The following is a 10,869-nucleotide window of genomic DNA, read 5'->3' on the forward strand; positions in this document are numbered from 1 at the left end:
GTCCACATTCGGCTGCGAACTACTAAATAGTCGAAATATTTCACTTCAGCAATCCACCGATCATCATCCTTCATGTTTTAACAATTTATCGTTGTGGAGAAGCCGGCAATGTATTTTGCTTATTGCCAACGTTTCCAATCCATTAAAAATAAATAAATAAATAATGTAATGAAAAAATGGTGTCACATAAATGCTGTTGGCAGTAATTCATTTAATGGAATCAAAGACACACTGGAGTCTTCGTCTTTTTTTTGTTTTCTCATAGGTTGCTTCACTCACCCTAGCTAGCTGCTGCTCTATGTTGGTTGGTTAGTCCGATGTTGCGCGAATGCAGTAAGTAGCAGGCTAGAATGACATCACTCAAGTCGACCTGTCCACCTTTCTTTCATTAAAGTTCCTCTCTTGTTCTACTTGCGACCATTCCTTGCTGAGGGGACACTCGGCAAAATAAAGGTTCACCTGCTATATTGCTGCTTATCATAACAATTCTTAGACGTATGTGTCACCACGTAACGGAAAACAGCGCATATTTGTTAAAGAAATGGGATCGCGGACATAGGCACGTCGCTTGAATAAATGTTGATTCCATTCGATTTGTTCTAATTCTCAATTTCTTTTCTTTTGTCTATTGATTCTTATAAGTGCAGCCCAAATATTTTTCTTTTTTTACACAGTACACAATAGAACAAAAGTTTGGGTAACAAACCATAATTCGTTTCCTGGCCCGCAACGCAGCCAAGTTCGCAACAGTTCATCTTTTGCCCCGTCTCGGGCAATGCTATTTTTCGCTCCGCTGCTGTCTGAACCCGGGGCTCTCATTGAGGCAACCCGGCAGATGCACGCTGCCGGGCGCGCCGCCGACGCGGCCTTATCGCTCCTTCTTGGGCAAAAGGGAGCCGGTTTGCGGCGTCCCCCCCCCCCTCCCCACGTGACCGTGGGCCGCCGCGTCTATAAAGGGGAGCGTCGGCGGTGCGGCGCTCCACTTACGTCCTTACGTCCGCTGCGAGCACGTTGTAGTTCAGTGCGGAGTAAGAAGAACCGTTCTTCCACCAGACATGGTGAGTCCTCGCTGCGGCGTGCGCGATCCCTGTCCTCCTGGAGGCGCCGGGATCGCCGTAGGGGGTGGGGTGCGGATCTGTGTACATGTGGCGTGCGAAATTTCCGCTGTCTCTTTTCTTTGCAATACGGGGCGGAAGCGTGGCTCACTTACCGACTTTTTTTTTTTTTTTTAATCCGCTCCCAGCCCTATACCGCTGATTTAATTCTCTGCCGCGGAAGGAGGCAGACATGGTGAAATTTTCTAACAACGCTCCTTCCTACCGCTAGCACACATTCGTGTCCGGGATGGGCAGCAACAGCTGCCATTCTGCGCCTGAGCCATGGTTTCCGTTTCGGGGGAACTTGGCACAGCCGCAAGATGCGAGAATCGTGTGATGCCGAACGCCGGAGCAATCTCCAGTTTCAACGAGAAGAAAAGGGACAGTCTCGCCCACCTATATAGTCCTGTGAGGCTGTTCCTCTGCTTTCTCAATTCAGTAGCTGGCTGCAACGCAACGCGAAGCCCGGGCATGCATTTCTCTCTAGCTCTCTATGTACTTATGCGTCAATGGAGCTGCGTCTACTGCAGATGCGTCTACTGCAGTGCGTATAGGTGCGCAGTGCTGATGTTCAACCATTACATCAGCCATGTACTGTAACCCTTCCGCGGTTATCGTTGCCGTTCCGAGTGGTGGTCTCCTTATCTCCATATCGAGTAGTGGTATTTCCGCATGTTTATCTTTCTATTGCCTGTGTGACGGGAGTCGTAGTATGAGCGCGCATCTCGACCTCATTACGAGTACCCAGCTTGTCTTTCGAGCGAAAATCCTGAATCTGCAAGTTTTCTATCTTTGTCAGAGCCGTACAAATCACCAAGCGTGCGCACGCTGCGGCGTACACTAAATCCTGCTTATTCGTAAAAAGAACAAGCGTATTTTACTACGTAGTTGGCTGCGGAACGGCGTGCTGCCGCTGCTGATGAATAAGCGAGTCGGAATTGAGCCAGAAACTCTTCTTACTTTTGCTATCTGTAAAGCGCTCGAATTTCGCAGCACACGAGGGGTTTCTTTATTCCTTAGTATTTTTTTTTTTTTGCGAAAGAGTTCCAGCTAGAAAAAAAGAGCGTGCAGCTCTTTCGCATCATGCGGAATACTAGCAACGTTTTCTCCACGAAGCACATGTACCAGTGCTTCTTAGGTGCCACTGCAATCTACGATATATGGCAGATTAGCGGAGGAGACCTTTCGTTGTCAGCCAAACAGCTTTCATTCAAGAGTACAGGTTGTTCTCTACAGTGTTTGACTTTCCAAAAATGTTTGCGAAGTGTAATCATTCGCAAGCGCCACAGCTTGCGTACCTTTAGGTCGAACTCCCTTCAATCAAATGCACCAACATTTTAAGGGGAACTATAAGGGATACGGACTTGACGTCATCCGTGAGCAGCGCTAGCGTCGTCCGCGGTTGCCGCCGTATTGCCGGTGGCGATTTCACGCGTTCGCTTGTACGCTGCTGCCAAAACATGCGTGCGTCCTCGCCGGACCTCCAATAAAGTTATTTCGCTCAAAACACACGTGCCGTCCTTGCAGAGTGCCTGCTTGTTCTGGTTCGTGATTTGTGCGTTGTTTGTCATGTACACAAGTTGGTTTAATGTACAAGAAAAAATTACGCTATTGGGGGAAAAAAAAAGAGCGCCTGTATTGACTCGCTCTAACTAATGTGAGGTTCAGCACGATGTTTGACTATACTGCCTCGCGCCTATCGCGCGGCGTTAGACTATCTTGCGGTGGCTCTTTTAAACGGTGTTCTTGTGCATATCAAATTAGCGCAAGACCCCGCGCATGTGTTCAACAGAGAGGTCTCTGGTGTTTAGTACTTAACTTTCAAACATATCCGCCGACTGCGTGCTGCGTCCACTAACGTCCTGCAAAGTAGCGTTTGCACTGCTTCACAAAAAAACAATGTTTACTGCACACATTGCAGTGTATCACAGTGTGGTCCGCGAACTACTCCGCCCTTCTCCGCGCTGTTAGCTCTGCGATCTTCTAGCACTGATGCTTCATCACCTTCAGTATCGAAAAGAACCCCATCTGGACCACATTCTGATCACCGGGTTTCTTTATCGTGTAGCTCGTGTAGCCAAACACAGCACAATTCGCTATACCGCCGCCAGCCCAGAGTTACTGCTAAACAAACAAGCACCCACGGCCCCCACGCGCATGCAGCGTGCGTGCTGATGTACCATCCAGTGATTAAATCAGCCCAGCGGCTTCAACGATGGTCGTCAGCAGTTCACGCAATACAAATCTCCGGCGTTTCTCCGACGCTGCGCGAATGACACGACCGGCAATATGGCGCGGCTGCACTGGCGATGCCGTCGCCGCGTAGCGGGCTCGGTCCATAACCCCCATGCATCGTGTCCGGCAAGCAAACTCCGTGACAGTTCCATGCTTAGCTAATTTTTGGTCGGAGCGCAGAACAGAGCGTGAGTCGCCGCGATTGACAGCATTTCGTCCACACGAAGCAAAGACGACGTCTGGTTTCTGTGTACGCGTAAGTCGAAAACACCTTGCGATCCCTGCACGGGATGGTACATGGTATACCGTAATGAATGAGTATGGATAAGAACGAACTGGCACCGAGCAGCGAAGCTTTGCAGACTTTTGGAAGTCGCTGTGGTCACTTGGACCGTATATGATATCCAATAGGCTATCGTTCGTCATTATCAGTGTTCGCTCATTCTGCTTTGGATGCTGCCGCTTATGTATACGTGCTTTTATAGGTGAAGGTCGTAGAGCAAGCACGGCCCGCACCTTTACCGGTTTTACGTACTTGGCCCTCTGTGAACGAAGAAAGCGTGCGCTCCCATATTAAGTTCTTGCCTTCTTTCGCCTCCACACGATCGCATACAGATGCTTGTGCAACTTCTGTACCCATAATAACAGCACTAAACGCTTGGCTTTGCCTATCGCCAACAGTCGTGACAGGCGTAGGCTGCAAAGTTAATTCAGTCTAGGCATGAAGTGTTACGGCTCGCCGCAGTCGCACGCCGTCACGCTATTAACTTGCCTATGTTTTTTTTTTTTTTACTTTTCTGTCTTCGTGTTCTTTCTCTGTATGGACACGGCTAAGACGCAAGAATTAATCGCTCAAATCGTTCATTCTGTTAGTACATAAACGCTGATTTCCTATGACACATGACCTCTATCGTTGACCTGCGAAGTACTACCGCATTTACTCGAAGATAGGTCAAACACGAATATAAATCGAACCCTGTATATTGAACTCGCCGAAAAATAAAAATAGTAATTTAAATATAGGTCTACCGACATCTTTTTAGTAAAACGAAGAGCTCTGAACATAACGCTCTTTTATTAGCGCAAGCTCACATACTAAATCTCGCCATACGATGCCACAAGCTGCATCTTCGTAGGAGCTTCGAGAGAAGTAGACTTCTTTGGATGCTTTGCAGGCATCCTTGGCACCCAAAATGACGTGGTCCTTGGTGCCGTCGAGTGCGTTGGATATGCAGCATATCTTAAAGCCAGCCTGGATAATCTCCAGGCTGGCTTTTCGTCGGGCGTGGCGGAGGAACATTAGCTTGGTACTTCTGCTTGCTTTGTTCGCAACTATAGGTCGATAGCTCCATTTTGGGCCACATTTTCGAAAACGGAAGGGGTGACCTATAGTTTAATAAATACGGTATTTACCCATTCCTTCAGCACCACTGTACTATTACCCGCTGTCTTTGATTGCATTTCGCTGTGAGTAATGGTTCTCTAGAAGGCTTTCTTCCTCACAACGATTATTTACTCATTCATGGCATCTTGGTCACATTTCGAATTCAAGCAGAATTCAAATGTAACGTATTACATCGTACCTCATCCTTTCTTACGTAAAAACTATCTAATGCCGTATAAGGATCACTTAGCTTGTTGCTTTGCTTTCGTTCGTACAGCCAAGCCGGGTTAAGTTCATTTCCGTTACGAACCAACGTTTACGACCATTCTCTAATGGTGCTGTCCCAGTGTCGAAAGCTGAGGACCAAACAAGAAATAGTGGTGCCGTGGAAATAGCAGGCGTCATAAATAAGTGTAAATATAAGCATTGGTCTACGCCGCTTAGACTGCGCCGAACTCTGAAACTGGCGTTGCGGGTACATGCCACCAGGATCGGCAAACTGCATTGGGATGCAATGCGTTGCGAAGCAGCCGTGTGGTTGCGTGTGGGGACAACCATAAATCAACAGCGAAGGAAGTCAAGCGAAGCCGGCGGTCCCACTTTCTGTCGATTTCCGTTTTCCGTTCTTTTTGTCATTGGTTTGTACGAAGCGAGTCCCGCTGTCGCAGAGATCATCCACTCGGAGGAGCGATTAAATGAACATAATCGGACGAAATGAATCCTTACAAAATACGGGCCCTGAGGCGTAAAGTGAAACAAGAAAAAAAATTTATTGCCCTTCCACTCTGCGAAGGATAACCAGTGAAGCTGTGTTGGGATGACTTTATTGACAACTATATTGATTTATATGGTTATTGCTATATTGATTGAATAAAGACAAATACACGCAACTTCGTGAGTTCTATCGTCCTTAGTTTCTCATACGTTACCACAGTGACCATAGCTTTGTGGTCGCTGTGGTACATCGCGATCGGTTGTGCTGCTATGCTAGGCACGTTCTTGCCAAAAGTTAAATCTCTACACGACCGGTGACGGGTGGTCGGTACATTGCGTCCGTGTCGCACTCAATTCCAAACCGTTCCAACCGGAAGGATACAATCAACTTGTCGTCGGGGCGCGCTAGGTCAATGTTAGTCAATGATTGGTGAGCACACTATTGCGTTCTATTTCTCTATTCGACCCTCCAATTTGAGTGAAGGAGCGCCGCCATCCCACGTCTTCTATATGGCAATGAAGGTCATGCGTTATAACATGGTCGATAACATTCAGAGCCACCGCCGCGACTTTTTTCGCGAATGCGCATGGGTTTGCGCCGGAGGAATTTTCGGCGTACAGGCGACAAACAGACGGACGAATCTGCTAGCCATATACAAAGCAACAAAAGCAACCAGCAGAGGGAAAGGAGCTTTAATGGCAGAAAGGTAGACAGGTCGGCCTGACTGACGTGCTTCTGGCATGCTATACTCCAAGCTGTGGAGGGGTTTAGGGAAGCAACAGATTATGATGTGAAGAGGAAAGAGGACGGTATGATGTGTACGTACACGCTTCGCAGTAGAAGGTGCATGTACTCTGAATCGCACATGTACTCCTCGCGCACAGCTTTGTGGCAATCGATCGAGAGCAGAGCCAGCATACATCGTCCGACAGTAGTGCAAGGAAGGCTTTCGCCGTTTTTTCTTAGCAGCTCCCGTAACGGTCTTTTTTTTCTTTGCTGCACAGATGAACCACCTGACTGACCGACACGTTATACGGCATTGATAGTCGTATAAAGTTCTTTCTGTTGAGCACAAGGTCGCGGGTTCGACTTCCCAGCCGCGGCAGCCGCATACAAATGGAGGTGCAAAGCGGAAATGGTCGTGTACATCACTTCGGGTGCACCTTGACAAACCCCCGCTAGTCGAAATTTATACAGTCCAGGGTGCCGAACTACGGCGTCTCTCAAAGCGCCCGTATTGTTTTAGAGGCCTAATCAAACACCACAATCTTTGCTGCCCCTCCCTGCCTTTTCATGAAAGTCGCACCCATGGGCGCTACCTCCTTGCGCACAACGTGCTATATATATATATATATATATATATATATATATATATATATATATATATATATATATATATATATGCACATTGTGTATGTATGTATATATCATCATCATCAGCCTGGTTACGCCCACTGCAGGGCAAAGGCCTCTCCCATACTTCTCCAACTACCCCGGTCATGTACTAATTGTGGCCATGTTGTCCCTGCAAACTTCTTACTCTCATCCGCCCACCTAACTTTCTGCCGCCCCCTGCTACGCTTCCCTTGGAATCCAGTCCGTAACCCTTGACCATCGGTTATCTTCCCTCCTCATTACGTGTCCTGCCCATGCCCATTTCTTTTTCTTGATTTCAACTAAGATATCATTAACTCGCGTTTGTTCCCTCACCCAATCTGCTCTTTTCTTATCCCTTAACGTTACACCTACCATTCTTCTTTCCATAGCCCGTTGTGTCGTCCTCAATTTAAGAAGAACCCTTTTCGTAAGCCTCCAGGTTTCTGCCCCGTACTTGAGTACTGACTGGTAAGACACAGCTGGTTATAAACTTTTCTCTTGAGGGATAATGGCAACCTGCTGTTCATGATCTGAGATTGCCTGCCAAACGCACCCCAGCCTATTCTTATTCTTCTGATTATTTCCGTCTCATGATCCGGATCCGCGGTCACTACCTGCCCTAAGTAGATGTATTCCCTTACCACTTCCAGTGCCTCACTACCTATCGTAAACTGCTGTTCTCTTGCGAGACTGTTAAACATTACTTTAGTTTTCTGCAGATTAATTTTTACACCCACCCTTCGGCTTTGCATCTCCAGGTCAGTGAGCATGCATTGCAGTTGGTCCCCTGAGTTACTAAGCAAGGCAATATCATCAGCGAATCGCAAGTTACTAAGGTATTCTCCATTAACTCTTATCCCCAATTCGTCCCAATCCAGGTCTCTGAATACCTCCTGTAAACACGCTGTGAATAGCATTGGAGATATCGTATCTCCCTGCCTGACGCCTTTCTTTATTGGGATTTTGTTGCTTGCTTTATGGAGGACTACGGTGGCTGTGGAGCCGCTATAGATATCTTTCAGTATTTTTACATACGGCTCGTCTACACCCTGATTCCGTAATGCCTCTGTCACTGCTGAGGTTTCGACTGAATCAAACGCTTGCTCGTAATCAATGAAAGCTATATATAAAGGTTGGCTCTATATATATATATATATATATATATATATATATATATATATATATGTATATATATGTATATGTATATGTATATGTATATATATATATATATATATATATGTATATGTATATGTATATATATATATATATATATATATATATATATGTATATGTATGTATATATATATATATATATGTATATGTATGTATATATATGTATGTGTGTGTGTGTGTGTGACGATTTCACATAGGCTAATGGTCATCCTGGACGTCATTGAAACCGTGCAGACAAGTTCATTAAGTCAACTTAATTTTTCTTGCTCCCGTTCATTCTGCCTCTTAGTGTTTGCTGTTGTATTTATTTCGCAGAGGGAGTGCATCAGTGTCCACATTGGCCAGGCCGGCGTGCAGATTGGCAACGCCTGCTGGGAACTCTACTGCCTGGAGCATGGCATCCAGCAGGATGGCCAGATGCCCAGCGACAAGGTGTCGGGCGGGATCGACGATTCTTTCAACACTTTTTTCGCCGAAACCGGCGCCGGCCGTCATGTCCCGCGAGCCGTATTCGTCGATCTCGAGCCGACCGTCGTTGACGAGGTGCGCTCTGGCGCCTACAGGCAGCTCTACCACCCAGAGCAGTTAATCTCTGGCAAGGAGGACGCTGCCAACAACTACGCGCGTGGCCATTACACCATCGGCAAGGAGATCGTCGACCTGGTGCTTGACCGCATCCGGAAGCTGGCCGACCAATGCACGGGTCTACAGGGCTTCCTCGTGTTCCACAGCTTTGGTGGCGGCACTGGCTCCGGATTCACGTCGCTGCTCATGGAGCGCCTTTCGGTCGACTACGGGAAGAAGTCCAAGCTCGAGTTTTCCATCTACCCAGCGCCCCAGGTGTGCATTTGCGCGTGCTTTAACAGCCTTCGCTAAATGGTGTCTGGTCACCAAAGGTGATCAGCCTTATGGAAACATCAAGTAGCGTCAAATGCTGAATTTGTTGTCACTCTCAATCACCTGTACATTAACAAGTTAGCCGAGTGTGCATTTTCGTCTACTATCTAATATACCACTAACATGTGCGCATAATCAGGCAGAAAGCCGTCGCTAAAGCGTTAAAGATTTAGGAACATGTTGGTAACTTTCCAAAATCTGCACAATGGGAGCCAAGGAAAGCCTTGTCAGTTGAAGGCGCAAATGTCTTCTCCTCGGGGTCAACGAATACATCGAACGCAGTCAAGTAAAGCTGTCTTCCTTTCTTGTCAGGGTGTTTTGCGCTGTGTCCGTTGTTAATCGGGTAGGAGCCTTTATATTGCGCGTTGAATGGCATGTTTACTTATAACGGCAGCAAATGATTGTTTAACGCTTCATTTTGCGCTTTGTACACATCTGCTGCCCTTGTAGAAGCATTTCTAACGTGGCAACATGCGCAGGTTTCGACTGCTGTTGTTGAACCGTACAACTCCATCTTGACCACGCACACGACCCTGGAGCACTCAGACTGCGCCTTCATGGTTGACAACGAGGCCATCTACGACATCTGCCGGCGCAATTTGGATATCGACCGTCCCACATACACGAATCTGAACCGGCTCATTAGTCAGATCGTCTCCTCCATTACCGCTTCCCTCCGCTTCGATGGTGCGCTCAACGTCGACTTGACAGAGTTCCAGACCAACTTGGTACCTTATCCTAGGTTTGTTAGACCGTTTCTTTACTTTCTTTGCCATGTCTGTACTAAAATTACTGGCATCTTAGATTTCAGGTACTACTCCACTTTCACGCGTATACATCGTAGTATATTGTGCGTACAATGGGACATTCTCTACAGTACGATGCATTTCATCATACTGATGCTGTCGAATGTGCAGCGTGAGATGTCGCCGTGGAAGGCGACGCCACCTTCTGGGAACGTTTAGTCAAAATCCATATCATCATGCTCGCCCCTCCCCCTTTACCCCTTGATTTTTCTTTTCAGCACCATACTGATACAATTCGCTTACCTTTCTGAACGCAGGATCCACTTCCCGCTGGTGACATATGCTCCCGTCATCTCCTCCGAGAAGGCCTACCATGAGCAGCTTACCGTGGCCGAGATCACCAACGCATGTTTTGAGCCGGCCAACCAGATGGTCAAGTGCGATCCGCGCCACGGCAAGTACATGGCCTGCTGTATGCTGTACAGAGGCGATGTGGTGCCTAAGGATGTCAACGCTGCCATCGCGGCCATCAAGACGAAGCGCACCATCCAGTTTGTGGACTGGTGTCCCACAGGATTCAAGGTGGGCATCAACTACCAGCCACCTACCGTGGTGCCCGGCGGAGACCTGGCCAAGGTTCCGCGTGCCGTCTGCATGTTGTCCAACACGACCGCCATCGCCGAGGCTTGGGCGCGACTGGACCACAAGTTCGACCTCATGTACGCCAAGCGCGCCTTCGTCCACTGGTACGTGGGCGAAGGCATGGAAGAGGGCGAGTTCTCAGAGGCCCGTGAGGACATGGCCGCCCTCGAGAAGGACTACGAGGAGGTTGGCATGGACTCAAACGAGGGCGCTGACGACGGCGAGGAGTACTAGGCCGAGCGCTGCAGTCGCCCAACAAGAACGAGACTCTTCACCTAAGGAAACCAAAAAGTGCGGTTTGCGGCGAATTCCAAATAAAAGATTTGATCGTTGCACTGCCTCTTCAGTTCTGCGCACACTCCTTTGAAAACCCTTACCTTATTTAGGTTCCTCTGATGGGAGGTTCCAAGACGCCGTCTAAGGTTTTGCCGAAAAGTTGCTCTTTTACAGGTGCAGTAAGCGCTGAACTTTAATTATCTTACGCAATAACTTCATACTCTTTTCCGTGCCGTCGATTGCACGGCGCTACACTTCATACCGTCGCGAATGGCTTCCAGGGCCTTCAGCCAGATGCGAGCTTGCGTCGTAGCCCGGTGTACACAA

The 10,869-nt window shown here is 47.9% G+C and overlaps 1 protein-coding gene across 1 annotated transcript; it reads left to right on the forward strand.

Moving 5' to 3' along the window:
* Positions 1-977: 977 nt before the first annotated feature.
* LOC142584749 (tubulin alpha-1C chain-like) lies at positions 978-10,598 on the forward strand. The gene is made up of 4 exons (XM_075694982.1): positions 978-1,058; positions 8,297-8,821; positions 9,358-9,620; positions 9,942-10,598. Exons 1-4 carry the CDS (start codon positions 1,056-1,058, stop codon positions 10,498-10,500), a joined length of 1,350 nt encoding a protein of 449 aa, XP_075551097.1. The 5' UTR covers positions 978-1,055; the 3' UTR covers positions 10,501-10,598.
* Positions 10,599-10,869: the final 271 nt, after the last annotated feature.

Source organism: Dermacentor variabilis, chromosome 1 (assembly GCF_050947875.1).
Source record: "Dermacentor variabilis isolate Ectoservices chromosome 1, ASM5094787v1, whole genome shotgun sequence".
NCBI lineage: Eukaryota > Metazoa > Arthropoda > Arachnida > Ixodida > Ixodidae > Dermacentor > Dermacentor variabilis.

What these genes read in the sequence shown, in the direction of transcription:
- LOC142584749 (XM_075694982.1), top strand. An exon ending in CCATCTACCCAGCGCCCCAG is followed by an intron (nt 8,822 to 9,357) that starts GTGTGCATTTGC and finishes CAACATGCGCAG; the next exon opens with GTTTCGACTGCTGTTGTTGA. An exon ending in AACTTGGTACCTTATCCTAG is followed by an intron (nt 9,621 to 9,941) that starts GTTTGTTAGACC and finishes TTCTGAACGCAG; the next exon opens with GATCCACTTCCCGCTGGTGA.